Source organism: Orcinus orca, chromosome 18 (genome assembly GCF_937001465.1).
Source record: "Orcinus orca chromosome 18, mOrcOrc1.1, whole genome shotgun sequence".
NCBI lineage: Eukaryota > Metazoa > Chordata > Mammalia > Artiodactyla > Delphinidae > Orcinus > Orcinus orca.
In genome coordinates this window covers 63306113-63324559 of record NC_064576.1, presented here as the reverse complement: position 1 = coordinate 63324559, position 18447 = coordinate 63306113, and the positions used below count along the sequence as shown (strand labels likewise).

Here is an 18447-nt window from a genome sequence, read left to right as displayed (position 1 = left end):
TTTGCTGACCCCCGTGAACTCTCAGGAGTCTTCCTGGCGATTTGTTTCTTGTACTTTCCCCCGTATTCTTTCCGGTTTCACTCCCCTGCTGGTGACTGAGGCTGGTGGTACTGAGCCCATGTGAGATGAAGTGAATTCTTGCATTTTTGTACTATGTGCATTCATTTTCCATTTATATCTCCAGCTTCGCCATTTGCCCTACAACCGTGGAGCTTGCTGACTCACACTGGCAGCACCACTGGCCCACCTCGTGCCCTCTGTGCAGCTGAGGTCCGGGAGGTCATCAGCTGAACTGGGAAGTCTTTTTTCAATGAGCAACATTTTGGTTAAAAATGTATCCTGGGTTTTCATCTGTAGCAGTTACATTACACTTGTGGTTGTTCTGGGCTGAATCCAGAGGCATGTAGGGATGGCCTCGAAACCTGTTTTTATTTAAAGCTCAGTGGCAAACACACTGAAGTATTAATAGTGTGTGTGTTGGGGTGGTGGGACCATAGGGAATTTTTTCCCCCACATTGTGTGGTTTGGTTTGGTTTTTCTGTGTCACTTCTGTCTTAGTTCTGGCTCTGCTAGAACAAAATACCCCAGGCTGGGTGGTTTAAACAACAAAACTTTGTTTCTCATAGCTCTGGAGGCTGGAAAGTCCAAGAACAAGATGCCGGCTGATTCAGTGTCTGGTGAAGGTCCTCTTGCTGGTTTGCAGAGGGACAGCTGGCTGTGTTCTCACATGGTGGAGAGAGTGCCAGCCAGCTCTCTGGTCTCTTCTTACAGGGACACCAATCTCATCAAGAGGATTGCACCCTCCTGACCTCATCTAAACCTAACTACCTCCCAAAGGCCTTCCTCCAAATACCATCACATTGGGGGTTATGGCTTCAACTTAGGAATCTGGGGGTGAGGGGCACAAACGTCCAGCCCACAGAGCTATGCCTAATAAAAGGAACACGGGCTTGCAATCAGGCAGACCTGGGTTTGAAACCTAGCGTTGCCGCTTAGCAGCTGTGTGACTCTGAGCACAGTACGTGGCATCTCTAAGCGTCATTTTCCCCATATGAAAATTGGGGTACTGCTGTCACCCTCACAGGGTCATGGGCTCCTCAGAGGAAGCAGCAGGTGCCTCGTGGGCACTGAGGAAGTCTTCTTCTCCCCTCAGGCTTGCTCTCCTTTACCACCAGTGTTTCGGCATGCTGAGACCGAGCGAATGAATAATGGGTGGGTAACCGCCTCCTGTGCTTGCGTCCTTCCAGTGATCTGCAGAATGCAGCTGCTGGTTCCTTTGCCTCTGCCTTTGCTGCTCTGGTCCTCTGCCCCACCGAGCTCGTGAAGTGCCGACTGCAGACCATGTATGAAATGGAGATGTCGGGAAAGATAGCCAAAAGCCAGAAGTAAGTGCTGCTTGGGCACAAACCTGGGGTCTTGTTGCCTTGGTGTATCCAGTATTTTTAAATTTTTAAATTTTTTTAAATTTAAATTTTATGTTGTACTAAAATTAAGTGGCAGAGAAACAGTTTATCTAGTCCAAACACCCCTCTCCACCACCACTCTGAGGATAATTTTCTGAACACACTGTCTGTGGTGGTTGGAATCACCATCCACCCCACAGAATGTTGTAGGCAAGTATTTAATATCCCAAAAGTGGAGAAGCAGGGGCGTACACCCCTTTTGGCCTGTGGAGTGCATAAGGCATGACCCCCAACTCTACTGGGAGGCACGTAGCAGCGGCTTTGGAATCGAGGGCTGGGCTTTTCCTAGCTGCCAGTTTGGATTCTGGGCTGAGTATTTGCTCACTCCCCAGTCTCCCCAGCACATGGGCGCTCAGGCTGATCATCCCAGCTTCTAGCAGTGACTTTACCTCCTCCCGAATCCTTCAAGTGTACCTACAAACCAGCCAGCTTCTGAAAACATTCACGCAAACCCTCGTAAGCATAGCAGGTCTTCAGTGATCCAGTCACTCTCCAACTCTGTCTTGAAAACAGATTCTAGTTACCCTGTGAGTGTATGTATCATATAGAATCTGATTTATTATATATTTGAACTGAAAATCAGTTTATTATCCTTGTTAATCTCAAAACTTGCTTATTTATCTAAGCTAAAGGTTTGCTCGTGGTTGTTGCTGAAGTTAACTCAAAGCCAGTAAATCTCCTGGGAAAAACCATTAGGTAAACTGACCATTTTTAGAGTCATCACTTTCCATCCAGTGAGGATGGGGTTCATAATAGCGCCCTATTTCCTGCACCTGTGAGATTCATTACAACCAATTCAAATCAATTATTCATAGCCTAAAAGTTCAAAACTTTAAGTCTTTAATGCTTTTTTATTGAGATACAGTGTACACACAGTAACAGGAACACACCCAGAAATCACAGGAAATCCTAGGTGTGCAGTTCCACAAGTAGTGACAAAATGAACATGCCTTTGTAAACTGGTACCTAGATAAAGAAACAGATCATGAACAGCACCTAGAAAGTTGCCCTTGGGTCCCTTAAAAGTCGTTTAAAGTATTTTTAAAGAAAGCAATTGTTAGATCCAAAGGACTTAGGTAGACGGACACCCTGTACAAAAGTAAATATTGGCTAACTGTATTTTAGGTATAGCAGTGCCCAAGCCTGGGATTTGGTAGCTTGGGGTTAAGACCTGGATTGGAAGCAGGCTAAGTGTGTGGAGTGGGATGACTTTGTTACTTCTTCATTGTATCGATAGAAGGAGGGGGCACTGCAGGCAGGGCCTGGCTAGGGGGTAATGCCTGGGAAGGAAGATCATCAATAAAAGCAGGTGGCCTTTGTTCCCTGGGCGCCTGATCCTTCCCTGATCCAAGCCAGGTCACCTGCTGAGAACAAAGTGAGGAGTGAGGGGCTGGCTAAGCTGACGGGTGGTTTGTGGTGCTTCTCCTCCCAGGGATAGGCCTGCGCCGCTACCCCACCAGGAAGAGGAGCCTGCACGGAAAGTGCCCGTGTTCTGGCTCCTGCAGGCTCTGATCTGCTTCAAGTAAAAAATTTTTACACACCGACCTCGCTAAGAACTAAATACTGGGTGCATCTAGAGCCTTACAGGAGCTATAGCTCAGCTCTGAGAATTTCTTTTGTCTTGCCTTTAAGTAACATTTAAGGCTTGTTGCTCACTTCCCTGGACGAATGCAAAACAAAACAAACCCTAAACACCTGAACCAATTCCCTCAAAATACACAAGCTCAAAAGAAAGGCTGAGGAGATAGGAATCAAGGCAGGTAAGGGACTGGGCACGTACAGTGCCATTTTATTTGCTCTGAGTTTGGACAATCTCATTGTAATTTCACTTACTTACTATTGAAAATATGGGTATTGGCTCTTTTAGATCTTCGATAACGATTTCTAGAAATGTATGCATTTGTTGTCATAAAATATCTTTACACAGACTAGTTCAAGTAATAAAACTTGTTACAAAATAATTGTAAACCTGTCTTTCTCGGAGATATTTCCTTCCCACAAAAACCTTTTATTGCTGGAATTCTGGTTCCTCTGTTTATAAAATGAGCTACTTCCTTGTTGGAGCTCCATCAGGTCTGCTAGTTGGGTGTGAATGCTGTTCTTATCTGTCACCCCGTGTGTCCCCCCAGCACAGTTTGGTCTGTCGTGAAGAGTATCCTTAGGAAGGACGGCCCCTTGGGCTTCTACCATGGACTCTCGAGCACTTTACTTCGAGAAGTACCGGGCTACTTCTTCTTCTTCGGTGGCTATGAGCTGAGCCGATCGTTTTTTGCATCGGGGAGATCAAAAGATGAACTAGGTAAGTGTGTTGGCAGGGACAGCAGGTGGATTCGACGGTGTCTGCTTCCCAGTGGTGTAGTCTCGGTGGCTTCTGTGCACTTCGCCCCTTGTGGGGGTTCCGCTTGGCACTGGGAGTTTCTGGATGCCGGGGAGTACCGTGCAGCGGGTAACAACGAGCACCATCCTCCAGCCTTGGTAACTTCCTCAGGGCAGAGGCTGCAGCAGGACATCCCCAACTTTTTTTTTTTTTAACATCTTTATTGGAGTATAATTGATTTACAATGGTGTGTTAGTTTCTGCCGTATAACAAAGTGAATCAGCTATACGTATACATATATCCCCATATCTCCTCCCTCTTGCATCGCCCTCCCACCCTCCCTATCCCACCCCTCTAGGTGGACACAAAGCACCGAGCTGATCTCCCTGTGCTATGCGGCTGCTTCCCACTAGCTATCTATTTTACATGTGGTAGTGTATATATGTCCATGCCACTCTCTTACTTCGTCCCAGCTTATCCTTCCCCCTCCCTGTGTCCTCAAGTCCATTCTCTATGTCTGCATCTTTTTTTTTTTTAACATCTTTATTGGGGTATAATTGCTTTACAATGGTGTGTTAGTTTCTGCTTTATAACAAAGTGAATCAGTCATACATAAACATATGTTCCCATATGTCCTCCCTCTTGCGTCTCCCTCCCTCCCACCCTCCCCATCCCACCCCTCCAGGCTGTCACAAAGCACCAAGCCAATATCCCTGTGCCATGCGGCTGCTTCCCACTAGCTATCTACCTTACTACGTTTGTTAGTGTGTACGTGTCCATGACTCCTCCCCGCCCTGTCACAGCTCACCCTTCCCCCTCCCCATAACCCCAAGTCCGTTCTCTAGGAGGTCTGCGTCTCTATTCCTGCCTTACCCGTAGGTTCTTCATGACATTTTTTTTTCCTTAAATTCCATATATATGTGTTAGCATACAGTACCTGTCTTTTTCTTTCTGACTTACTTCACTCTGTATGACAGACTCTAGGTCTATCCACCTCATTACAAATAGCTCAATTTCGTTTCTTTTTATGGCTGAGTAATATTCCATTGTATATATGTGCCACATCTTCTTTATCCATTCATCTGATGATGGGCACTTAGGTTGTTTCCATCTCCGGGCTATTGTAAATAGAGCTGCAGTGAACATTTTGGTACATGACTCTTTTTGAATTTTGGATTTCTCAGGGTATATGCCCAGTAGTGGGATTGCTGGGTCATATGGTAGTTCTATTTGTAGTTTTTTAAGGAACCTCCATACTGTTCTCCATAGTGGCTGAACCAATTCACATTCCCACCAGCAGTGCAAGAGTGTTCCCTTTTCTCCACACCCTCTCCAGCATTTATTGTTTCTAGATTTTTTGATGATGGCCATTCTGACTGGTGTGAGATGATATCTCATTGTAGTTTTGATTTGCATTTCTCTAATGATTAATGATGTTGAACATTCTTTCATGTGTTTGTTGGCAGTCTGTATATCTTCTTTGGAGAAATGTCTGTTTAGGTCTTCTGCCCATTTTTGGATTGGGTTGTTTGTTTTTTTGTTATTGAGCTGCATGAGCTGCTTGTAAATTTTGGAGATTAATCCTTTGTCGGTTGCTTCATTTGCAAATATTTTCTCCCATTCTGAGGGTTGTCTTTTGGTCTTGTTTATGGTTTCCTTTGCTGTGCAAAAGCTTTGAAGTTTCATTAGGTCCCATTTGTTTATTTTTGTTTTTATTTCCATTCCTCTAGGAGGTGGGTCAAGAAGGATCTTGCTGTGATTTATGTCAGAGTGTTCTGCCTATGTCTTCCTCTAAGAGTTTGATAGTTTCTGGCCTTACATTTAGTTCTTTAATCCATTTTGAGCTTATTTTTGTGTATGGTGTTAGGGAGTGATCTAATCTCATACTTTTACATGTACCTGTCCAGTTTTCCCAGCACCACTTATTGAAGAGGCTGTCCTTTCTCCACTGTACATTCCTGCTACCTTTATCAAAGATAAGGTGTTCATATGTGCGTGGGTTTATCTCTGGGCTTTCTATCCTGTTCCATTGATCTTTCTGTTTTTGTGCCAGTACCATACTGTCTTGATAACTGTAGCTTTGTAGTATAGTCTGAAGTCAGGGAGCCTGATTCCTCCAGTTCCTTTTTTCGTTCTCAAGATTGCTTTGGCTATTCAGGGTCTTTTGTGTTTCCATAAAAATTGCAAAATTTTTTGTTCTAGTTCTGTGAAAAATGCCAGTGGTAGTTTGATAGGGATTGCATTGAATCTATAGATTGCTTTGGGTAGTAGAGTCATTTTCACAATGTTGATTCTTCCAATCCAAGAACATGGTATATCTCTCCATCTATTTGTATCATCTTTAATTTCTTTCATCAGTGTCCTATAATTTTCTGCAGGTCTTATAATTTTCTGCAGGTCTTTTGTCTCCTTAGGTAGGTTTATTCCTAGATATTTTATTCTTTTTGTTGCAATGGTAAATGGGAGTGTTTTCTTGATTTCACTTTCAGATTTTTCATCATTAGTATATAGGAATGCCAGAGATTTCTGTGCATTAATTTTGTATCCTGCCACTTTACCAAATTCATTGATTAGCTCTAGTAGTTTTCTGGTAGCATCTTTAGGGTTCTCTATGTATAGTATCATGTCATTTGCAAACAGTGACAGCTTTACTTCTTCTTTTCCGATTTGGATTCCTTTTGTTTCCTTTTCTTCTCTGATTGCTGTGGCTAAAACTTCCAAAACTATGTTGAATAAGAGTGGTGAGAGTGGGCAACCTTGTCTTGTTCCTGATCTTAGTGGAAATGCTTTCAGTTTTTCACCATTGAGGATGATGTTTGCTGTGGGCTTGTCATATATGGCCTTTATTAGGTTGAGGAAAGTTCCCTCTATGCCTACTTTCTGCAGGGTTTTTATCATAAATGGGTGTTGAATTTTGTCAAAAGCTTTCTCTGCATCTATTGAGATGATCATATGGTTTTTCTCCTTCAATTTGTTAATACGGTTTATCACATTGATAGATTTGCGTATATTGAAGAATCCTTGCATTCCTGGAATAAACCCCACTTGATCATGGTGTATGATCCTTTTAATGTGCTGTTGGATTCTGTTTGCTAGTATTTTGTTGAGGATTTTTGCATCTATGTTCATCAGTGATATTGGCCTGTAGTTTTCTTTCTTTGTGACATCCTTGTCTGGTTTTGGTATCAAGGTGATGGTGGCCTCGTAGAAGGAGTTTGGGAGTGTTCCTCCCTCTGCTATATTTTGGAAGAGTTTGAGAAGGATAGGTGTTAGCTCTTCTCTAAATGTTTGATAGAATTCGCCTGTGAAGCCATCTGGTCCTGGGCTTTTGTTTGTTGGAAGATTTTTAATCACAGTTTCAATTTCAGTGCTTGTGATTGGTCTGTTCATATTTTCTATTTCTTCCTGATTCAGTCTTGGCAGGTTGTGCGTTTATAAGAATTTGTCCATTTCTTCCAGGTTGTCCATTTTATTGGCATAGAGTTGCTTGTAGTAATCTCTCATGATCTTCTTTATTTCTGCAGTGTCAGTTGTTACTTCTCCTTTTTCATTTCTAATTCTATTGATTTGAGTCTTCTCCCTTTTTTTCTTGATGAGTCTGGCTAGTGGTTTATCTATTTTGTTTATCTTCTCAAAGAACCAGCTTTTAGTTTTATTGATCTTTGCTCTTGTTTCCTTCATTTCTTTTTCATTTATTTCTGATCTGATCTTTATGATTTCTTTCCTTCTAGCTTTGGGGTTTTTTTGTTCTTCTTTCTCTAATTGCTTGAGGTGCAAGGTTAGGTTGTTTATTCGAGATGTTTCCTGCTTCTTAAGGTGGGCTTGTATTGCTATAAACTTCCCCCTTAGAACTGCTTTTGCTGCATCCCATAGGTTTTGGGTCGTTGTGTCTCCATTGTCATTTGTTTCTAGGTATTTTTTGATTTCCTCTTTGATTTCTTCAGTGATCACTTCATTATTAAGTAGTGTATTGTTTAGCCTCCATGTGTTTGTTTTTTTTACAGATCTTTTCCTGTAATTGATATCTAGTCTCATGGCGTTGTGGTCAGAAAAGATACTTGATACAATTTCAATTTTCTTAAATTTACCAAGGCTTGATTTGTGACCCAAGATATGATCTATTCTGGAGAATGTTCCATGAGCACTTGAGAAAAATGTGTATTCTGTTGTTTTTGGATGGAGTGTCCTATAAATATCAATTAAGTCCATCTTGTTTAATGTATCATTTAAAGCTTGTGTTTCCTTATTTATTTTCATTTTGGATGATCTGTCCATGGGTGAAAGTGGGGTGTTTAAGTCCCCTACTATGAATGTGTTACTGTCGATTTCCCCTTTTATGGCTGTTAGTATTTGCCTTATGTATTGAGGTGCTCCTATGTTGGGTGCATAAATATTTACAATTGTTATATCTTCTTCTTGGATTGATCCCTTGATCATTATGTAGTGTCCTTCTTTGTCTCTTTTAATAGTCCTTATTTTAAAGTTTATTTTGTCTGATATGAGAATTGCTACTCCAGCTTTCTTTTGGTTTCCATTTGCATGGAATCTTTTTCCATCCCCTTACTTTCAGTCTGTATGTGTCTCTAGGTCTGCAGTGGGTCTCTTGTAGACAGCATATATGAGGGTCTTGTTTTTGTATCCATTCAGCTAATCTGTGTCTTTTGGTGGGAGCATTTAGTCCATTTACATTTAAGGTAATTATCGATATGTATGTTCCTATTCCCATTTTCTAAATTGTTTTGGGTTCGTTATTATAGGTCTTTTCCTTCTCTTGTGTTTCTTGCCTAGAGAAGATCCTTTAGCATTTGTTGTAAAGCTGGTTTGGTGGTGCTGAACTCTCTCAGCTTTTGCTTGTCTGTAAAGGTTTTAATTTCTCCATCAAATCTGAATGAGATCCTTGCTGGGTAGAGTAGTCTTGGCTGCAGGTTTTTCTCCTTCATCACTTTTAGTATGTCCTGCCACTCCCTTCTGGCTTGTAGGGTTTCTGCTGAGAGATCAGCTGTTAACCTTATGGGGATTCCCTTATGTGTTATTTGTTGTTTTTCCCTTGCTGCTTTTAATATGCTTTCTTTGTATTTAATTTTTGACAGTTTGATTAATATGTGTCTTGGCGTATTTCTTCTTGTATTTATCCTGTATGGGACTCTCTGTGCTTCCTGGACTTGATTAACTATTTCCTTTCCCATATTAGGGAAGTTTTCAACTATAATCTCTTCAAATATTTTCTCAGTCCCTTTCTTTTTCTCTTCTTCTTCTGGGACCCCTATAATTCGAATGTTGGTGCGTTTAATGTTGTCCCAGAGGTCTCTGAGACTGTCCTCAGTTCTTCTCATTCTTTTTTCTTTATTCTGCTCTGTAGTAGTTATTTCCACTATTTTATCTTCCAGGTCACTTATCCATTCTTCTGCCTCAGTTATTCTGCTATTGATCCCATCTAGAGTACTTTTAATTTCATTTATTGTGTTGTTCATCATTGCTTGTTTCATCTTTATTTCTTCTAGGTCCTTGTTAACTGTTTCTTGCATTTTGTCCATTCTGTTTCCAAGATTTCGGATCATCCTTACTATCATTATTCTGAATTCTTTTTCAGGTAGACTGGCTATTTCCTCTTCATTTGTTAGGTCTGGTGCATTTTTATCTTGCTCCTTTATCTGCTGTGTGTTTTTCTGTCTTCTCATTTTGCTTATCTTACTGTGTTTGGGGTCTCCTTTTTGCAGACTGCAGGTTCGTAGTTCCCGCTGTTTTTGGTGTCTGTCTCCAGTGGCTAAGGTTGGTTCAGTGGGTTGTGTAGGCTTCCTGGTGGAGGGGACTAGTGCCTGTGTTCTGGTGGATGAGGCTGGATCTTGTCTCTCTAGTGGGCAGGTTCACGTCTGGTCGTGTGTTTTGGGGTGTCTGTGGCCTTATTATGATTTTAGGCAGCCTCTCTGCTAATGGGTGGGGTTGTGTTCCTATTTTGCTAGTTGTTTGGCATAGGTTGTCCAGCACTGTGGCTTGCTGGTCGTTGAGTGAAGCTGGGTGCTGGTGTTAAGATGGAGGTATCTGGGAGATTTTCGCCGTTTGATATTATGTGGAGCTGGGAGGTCTCTTGTGGACCAGTGTCCTGAAGTTGGCTCTCCTACCTCAGAGGTAGAGCCCTGACTCCTGGCTGGAGCACCAAGAGCCTTTCATCCACACGGCTCAGAATAAAAGGGAGAAAAAGTAGAGGGAATTAGTAGAAGTATGAGGAAAGAAAGAAGGAAAGGAGGGAAGAAAGAAAGAAAGAAGCAAAGAAGGAAAAGGCAAGAAGGAAAGAAAGGAGGGAGGGAGGAAGGAAGGAGGGAGGGAAAGAAGGAAAAAAGACAGAAGATACAGTAAAAATAAAGTATAATAAAGTTATTGAATTAAAAAATTCTTATTTAGAGAAAAAGGACGGATAGAACCTTAGGACAAACGTTGGAAGCAAAGCTATACAGACAAAATCTTACACAGAAGCATACACATACACCCTCACTAAAAGAGGTAAAGGGGGAAAAATCATAAATCTTGCTGTCAGAGACCACCTCCTCAATTTGGGATGATTCGTTGTCTAAAGGAGGGAAGGAAGGAAGGAAAGAAAGAACGAAGGTAAAGTATAATAACGTTATTAAACTTAAAATTGATTATTAAGAAAAAATTTTTAAAAAATTTTAAAATTTTTAAGAAATTTTTAAAAAATTTAAAATTTTTTAAAATTTAAAATTTTTTTTAAAATTTTTAATTTAAAAATTTAAATTTTAAATTTTATTTAAATTAAATTTATAAATTTAAATAAATTTAAATTTTAAAACTTTAAATTTTTAAATTAAATTTTAATTTAAATTAAATTTAAATTAAATTTAAAATTTAAAATTTTCTAAATCAAATTTAAATTCAAAATTTTTTAAATTTTTTAAATTAACTTTAAATTTAAATTAAAATTTAAAAATTTAAAAATTAAATTTAAATTAAATTTAAAAATTTTTTAAATTTTGTAAATTAAATTTAAATTTTAAAATTTAAAATTTTTTAAATTTTTTAAATTAAAAATTTAAATTTTTTAAATTTTAAAAATTAAAAAAAACCATGGACGGATAGAACCCTAGGACAAATGGTGGAAGCAAGACTATACAGACAATATCTCACACAGAAGCATACACATACACATTCACAAAAAGAGGAATAGGGAAAAAATCATAGATCTTGCTCCTAAAGTCCACTTCCTTAATTTGGGATGATTGGTTGTCTATTCATGTATTCCACAGTTGCAGGGTACATCAAGTTGATTGTGGAGCTTTAATCCGCTGCTTCTGAGGCTGCTGGGAGAGATTTCCCTTTCTCTTCTTTGTTCTCACAGCTCCCAGGGGCTCAGCTTTGGATTTGGCCCTGCCTCTGCGTGTAGGTCGCTGGAGGGCGTCTGTTTTTTGCTCAGACAGGACGGGGTTAAAGGAGCCGCTGATTCGGGGGCTCTGGTGCACTCAGGCCGGCGGGGAGGGCCTGCGGCGGCAAAGTCCGGCGTGACTTTGCACCAGCCTGAGGTCCGCCGTACGTTCTCCCGGGGAAGTTGTCCCTGGATCCCGGGAACCTGGCAGTGGCGGGCTGCACAGGCTCCGCGGAAGAGGGGTGTGGAGAGTGACCTGTGCTCGCACACAGGCCCCTTGGTGGCGGCAGCAGCAGCCTTAGCGTCCCCTGCCCGTCTCTGGGGTCCGCGCTTTTAGCCGCGGCTCGCGCCCATCTCTGGGGTTCGCGCTTTTAGCCGCGGCTCGTGCCCGTCTCTGGAGTTCCTTTAAGCAGCGTTCTTAAACCCCTCTCCTCACGCACCAGGAAACAAAGAGGGAAGAAAAAGTCTCTTGCCTCTTCGGCAGGTGCAGACTTTTTCCCGGACTCCCTCCCGGCAGGCCGTGGCGCACTAACCCCCTTCAGGCTGTGTTCAAGCCGCCAACCCCAGTCCTCTACCTGCGCTCCGACCGAAGCCGTGCCTCAGCTCCCAGGCCCGCCCGCCCCGGCGGGTGAGCAGACAAGCCTCTCGGGCTGGTGAGTGCCGGTCGGCACCGATCCTCTGTGCGGGAATCTCCCCGCTTTGCCCTCCGCACCCCTGTGGCTGCACTCTCCTCCGCGGCTTCGAAGCTCCCCCCCCTCCGCCACCCGCAGTCTCCGCCTGCGAAGGGGCTTCCTAGTGTGTGGAAACTTTTCCTCCTTCACAGCTCCCTCCCACTGGTGCAGGTGCCGTCCCTATTCTTTTGTCTCTGTTTTTTCTTTTTTTTTTTCTTTTGCCCTACCCAGGTACGTGGGGGAGTTTCTTGCCTTTTGGGAGGTCTGAGGTCTTCTGCCAGCCTTCAGTAGGTGTTCTGTAGGAGTTGTTCCACGTGTAGACGTATTTCTGGTGTATCTGTGGGGAGGAAGGTGATCTCCGTGTCTCACTCTTCCGCCATCATCAAGGTCCCCCTATGTCTGCATCTTTATTCCTGTCCTGCCCCTAGGTTCTTCAGAACCTTTTTTTTTTTTAGATTCCATATATATGTATGTGTTAGCATACAATATTTGTTTTTCTCTTTCTGACTTACTTCACTCTGTATGACAGACTCTAGGTCCATCCAACTCACTACAAATAACTCAATTTCATTTTTTTTATGGCTGAGTAATATTCCATTGTATATATGTGCCACATCTTCTTTATCCATTCATCTGTCGATGGACACTTAGGTTGCTTCCCTGTCCTGGCTATTGTAAATAGTGCTGCAGTGAACATTGTGGTACATGACTCTTTTTGAATTATGGTTTTCTCTGGGTATATGCCAGTAGTGGGATTGATCGGTCGTATGGTAGTTCTATTTTTAGTTTTTTAAGGAATCTCCATACTGTTCTCCATAGTGGCTGTATCAGTTTACATTCCCACCAACAGTGCAAAAGGTTCCCTTTTCACCACACCCTCTCCAGCATTTATTGTTTGTAGATTTTTAGATAATGGCCATTCTGACTGGTGTGAGATGATATCTCATTGTAGTTTTCATTTGCATTTCTCTAATGATTAGTGATGTTGCGCATCCTTTCATGTGCTTCTTGGTGATCTGTATATCTTCTTTGGAGAAATGTCTTTTTAGGTCTTCTGCCCATTTTTGGATTGGGTTTGTTTTTCTGATATTGAGCTGCAAGAGCTGCTTGTATATTTTAGAGGTTAATCCATTGTCAGCTGCTTCATTTGCAAGTATTTTCTCCCATTCTGAGGGTTGTCTTTTCATCTTGTTTATGGTTTCCTTTGCTGTGCAGAAGCTTTTAGTTTCATTAGGTCCCATTTGTTTATTTTTATTTCCATTTCTCTAGGAGGTGGGTCAAAAAGGATCTTGCTGTGATTTATGTCATAGAGTGTTCTGCCTGTGTTTTCCTCTGAGAGTTTTATAGTGTCTGGCCTTATATTTAGGTCTTAAATCCATTTTGAGTTTATTTATGTGTATGGTGTTAAGGAGTGTTCTAATTTCATTCTTTTACATGTGGCTGTCCAGTTTTCCCAGCACCACTTATTGAAGAGGCTGTCTTTTCTCTGTTGTATATTCTTGCCTCCTTTATCAAAGATAAGGTGACCATATGTGTGTGAGTTTATCTCTGGGCTTTCTACCCTGTTCCATTGATCTATATTTCTTTTTTGTGTCAGTACCATACTGTCTTAATTACTGTAGCCTTGTAGTATAGTCTGAAGTCAGGGAGCCAGATTCCTCCAGCTCCATTTTTCTTTCTCAAGATTGATTTGGCTATTCGGGGTCTTTTGTGTTTCCATACAAACTGTGAAATTTTTTGTTCTAGTTCTGTGAAAAATGCCATTGGTAGCTTGATAGGGATTGCATTGAATCTGTAGATTGCTTTGGGTAGTAGAGTCATTTTCACAATGTTGATTCTTCCAACCCAAGAACATGGTGTACCTCTCCATCTGATTGAATCCTCTTTAATTTCTTTCATCAGTGTCTTACAGTTTTCTGTATAGCAGTCTTTTGTTTTCTTAGGTAGGTTTTATTTCAAGGTATTCTGTTCTTTTTGTTGCAATGGTAAATGGGAGTGTTTCCTTAATTCCTCTTTCAGGTTTTTCATCCTTAGTGTATAGGAATGCAAGAGATTGCTGAGCATTAATTTTGTATCCTGCTACTTTACCAAATTCATTGATTAGCTCTAGTAGTTTTCTGGTGGCATCTTTAGGATTCTCGATGTATAGTATCATGTCATCTGCAAACAGTGACAGTTTTCCTTCTTCTTTTCCGATTTGGATGCCTTTTCTTTTTCTTCTCTGATTTCTGTGACTAAAACTTCCAAAACTGTGTTGAATAACAGTGGTGAGAGTGGGCAACCTTGTCTTGTTCCTGATCTTAGAGGAAATGGGTTCTGTTTTTCACCACTGAGAATGATGTTGGCTATGGGTTTGTCATATATGGCCTTTATTATGTTGAGGTAAGTTCCCTCTGTGCCTACTTTCTGGAGAGTTTTTATCATAAATGGGTATTGAATTTTGTCAAAAGCTTTTTCTGTATCTGTTGAGATTATCATATGGTTTTTATCCTTCAGTTTATTAATATGGTGTATCACATTGATTGATTTGCATATATTGAAGAATCCTTGCATTCCTGGGATAAATCCCACTTGATCATGGTGTGTGATCCTTTTAATGTGCTGTTGGATTCTGTTTGCTAGTATTTTGTTGAGGATTTTTGCATCTATGTTCATCAGTGATATTGGCCTGTAGTTTTCTTTCTTTGTGACATCTTTGTCTGGTTTTGCTATCAGGGTGATGGTGGCCGCATAGAATGAGTTTGGGAGTGTTCCTCCCTCTGCTACATTTTGGAAGAGTTTGAGAAGGATAGGTGTTAGCTCTTCTCTAAATGTTTGATAGAATTCACCTGTGAAGCCATCTAGTCCTGGGCTTTTGTTTGTTGGAAGATTTGTAATCACAGTTTCAATTTCAGTGCTTGTGATTGGTCTGTTTATATTTTCTGTTTCTTCCTGATTCAGTCTCAGAAGGTTGTGCTTTTCTAAGAATTTGTCCATTTCTTCCAGGTTGTCCATTTTATTGGCATGTAGTTGCTTGTAGTAATCTCTCATGATCCTATGTATTTCTGCAGTGTCAGTTGTTACTTCTTCTATTTCATTTCTAATTCTATTGATTTGAGTCCTCTCCCCTTTTTTCTTGATGAGTCTGGCTAATGGTTTATCAATTTTGTTTATCTTCTCAGAGAACCAGCTTTTAGTTTTATTGATCTTTGCTATCATTTCCTTCATTTCTTTTTTTTTTAACATCTTTATTGGGGTATAATTGCTTTACAATGGTGTGTTAGTTTCTGCTTTATAACAAAGTGAATCAGTTATACATATACATATGTTCCCATATGTCTTCCCTCTTGCGTCTCCCTCCCTCCCACCCTCCCTATCCCACCCCTCCAGGCTGTCACAAAGCACCAAGCCAATATCCCTGTGCCATGCGGCTGCTTCCCACTAGCTATCTACCTTACTACGTTTGTTAGTGTGTACATGTCCATGACTCTCTCTCGCCCTGTCACAGCTCACCCTTCCCCCTCCCCATATCCTCAAGTCTGTTCTCCAGTAGGTCTGTGTCTTTATTCCTGTCTTAGCCCTAGGTTCTTCATGACATTTTTTTCCCTTAAATTCCATATATATGTGTTAGCATACGGTATTTGTCTTTTTCTTTCTGACTTACTTCACTCTGTATGACAGACTCTAGGTCTATCCACCTCATTACAGATAGCTCAATTTCGTTTCTTTTTATGGCTGAGTAATATTCCATTGTATATATGTGCCACATCTTCTTTATCCATTCATCCGATGATGGGCACTTAGGTTGTTTCCATCTCTGGGCTATTGTAAATAGAGCTGCAGTGAACATTTTGGTACATGACTCTTTTTGAATTTTGGTTTTCTCAGGGTATATGCCCAGTAGTGGGATTGCTGGGTCATATGGTAGTTCTATTTGTAGTTTTTTAAGGAACCTCCATAGTGTTCTCCATAGTGGCTGAACCAATTCACATTCCCACCAGCAGTGCAAGAGTGTTCCCTTTTCTCCACACCCTCTCCAGCATTTATTGTTTCTAGATTTTTTGATGATGGCCATTCTGACTGGTGTGAGATGATATCTCATTGTAGTTTTGATTTGCATTTCTCTAATGATTAATGATGTTGAGCATTCTTTCATGTGTTTGTTGGCAGTCTGTATATCTTTTTTGGAGAAATGTCTGTTTAGGTCTTCTGCCCATTTTTGGATTGGGTTGTTTGTTTTTTTGTTATTGAGCTGCATGAGCTGCTTGTAAATTTTGGAGATTAATCCTTTGTCGGTTGCTTCATTTGCAAATATTTTCTCCCATTCTGAGGGTTGTCTTTTGGTCTTGTTTATGGTTTCCTTTGCTGTGCAAAAGCTTTGAAGTTTCATTAGGTCCCATTTGTTTATTTTTGTTTTTATTTCCATTCCTCTAGGAGGTGGGTCAAGAAGGATCTTGCTGTGATTTATGTCAGAGTGTTCTGCCTATGTCTTCCTCTAAGAGTTTGATAGTTTCTGGCCTTACATTTAGTTCTTTAATCCATTTTGAGCTTATTTTTGTGTATGGTGTTAGGGAGTGATCTAATCTCATACTTTTACATGTACCTGTCCAGTTTTCCCAGCACCACTTATTGAAGAGGCTGTCCTTTCTCCACTGTACATTCCTGCCACCTTTATCAAAGATAAGGTGTTCATATGTGCGTGGGTTTATCTCTGGGCTTTCTATCCTGTTCCATTGATCTTTCTGTTTTTGTGCCAGTACCATACTGTCTTGATAACTGTAGCTTTGTAGTATAGTCTGAAGTCAGGGAGCCTGATTCCTCCAGTTCCTTTTTTCGTTCTCAAGATTGCTTTGGCTATTCAGGGTCTTTTGTGTTTCCATACAAATTGCAAAATTTTTTGTTCTAGTTCTGTGAAAAATGCCAGTGGTAGTTTGATAGGGATTGCATTGAATCTATAGATTGCTTTGGGTAGTAGAGTCATTTTCACAATGTTGATTCTTCCAATCCAAGAACATGGTATATCTCTCCATCTATTTGTATCATCTTTAATTTCTTTCATCAGTGTCCTATAATTTTCTGCAGGTCTTATAATTTTCTGCAGGTCTTTTGTCTCCTTAGGTAGGTTTATTCCTAGATATTTTATTCTTTTTGTTGCAGTGGTAAATGGGAGTGTTTTCTTGATTTCACTTTCAGATTTTTCATCATTAGTGTATAGGAATGCCAGAGATTTCTGTGCATTAATTTTGTATCCTGCTACTTTACCAAATTCATTGATTAGTTCTAGTAGTTTTCTGGTAGCATCTTTAGGATTCTCTATGTATAGTATCATGTCATCTGCAAACAGTGATAGCTTTACTTCTTCTTTTCCGATTTGGATTCCTTTTATTTCCTTTTCTTCTGATTGCTGTGGCTAAAACTTCCAAAACTATGTTGAATAAGAGTGGTGAGAGTGGGCAACCTTGTCTTGTTCCTGATCTTAGTGGAAATGCTTTCAGTTTTTCACCATTGAGGATGATGTTTGCTGTGGGCTTGTCATATATGGCCTTTATTAGGTTGAGGAAAGTTCCCTCTATGCCTACTTTCTGCAGGGTTTTTATCATAAATGGGTGTTGAATTTTGTCAAAAGCTTTCTCTGCATCTATTGAGATGATCATCATATGGTTTTTCTCCTTCAACTTGTTAATATGGTGTATCACGTTGATTGATTTGCGTATATTGAAGAATCCTTGCATTCCTGGAATAAACCCCACTTGATCATGGTGTATGATCCTTTTAATGTGCTGTTGGATTCTGTTTGCTAGTATTTTGTTGAGGATTTTTGCATCTATGTTCATCAGTGATATTGGCCTGTAGTTTTCTTTCTTTGTGACATCCTTGTCTGGTTTTGGTATCAAGGTGATGGCGGCCTCGTAGAAGGAATTTGGGAGTGTTCCTCCCTCTGCTATATTTTGGAAGAGTTTGAGAAGGATAGGTGTTAGCTCTTTAAATGTTTGATAGAATTCGCCTGTGAAGCCATCTGGTCCTGGGCTTTTGTTTGTTGGAAGATTTTAATCACAGTTTCAATTTCAGTGCTTGTGATTGGTCTGTTCATATTTTCTATTTCTTCCTGATTCAGTCTTGGCAGGTTGTGCGTTTCTAAGAATTTGTCCATTTCTTCCAGGTTGTCCATTTTATTGGCATAGAGTTGCTTGTAGTAATCTCTCATGATCTTTTTTATTTCTGCAGTGTCAGTTGTTACTTCTCCTTTTTCATTTCTAATTCTATTGATTTGAGTCTTCTCCCTTTTTTTCTTGATGAGTCTGGCTAGTGGTTTATCTATTTTGTTTATCTTCTCAAAGAACCAGCTTTTAGTTTTATTGATCTTTGCTATCATTTCCTTCATTTCTTTTTCATTTATATCTGATCTGATCTTTATGATTTCTTTCCTTCTGCTAACTTTGGGGGTTTTTTTGTTCCTCTTTCTCTCATTGCTTTAGGTGTAAGGTTAGGTTGTTTGAGATGTTTCTTGTTTCCTGAGGTAGGATTGTATTGCTATAAACTTCCCTCTTAGAACTGCCTTTGCTGCATCCCATAGGTTTTGTGTCATTGTGTTTTCATTGTCATTTGTTTCTAGGTATTTTTTGATTTCCTCTTTGACTTCTC

At 40.5% G+C, this 18447-nt stretch overlaps 1 protein-coding gene across 2 annotated transcripts in view; it reads left to right on the top strand.

Annotated features, from left to right (window-relative positions):
* SLC25A15 (solute carrier family 25 member 15) overlaps positions 1-18447 on the top strand; it is a 43184-nt gene that overhangs the window by 15452 nt on the left and 9285 nt on the right. Inside the window, exons 4-5 of one of the 2 annotated variants that reach the window (XM_049701085.1) lie at positions 1248-1385; positions 3593-3762. In XM_049701085.1, coding sequence (XP_049557042.1) covers positions 1248-1385; positions 3593-3762 — 308 coding nt within the window. The remainder of the gene's footprint in view (positions 1-1247; positions 1386-3592; positions 3763-18447) is intronic. The other variant, XM_049701086.1, reaches the window with a different exon arrangement.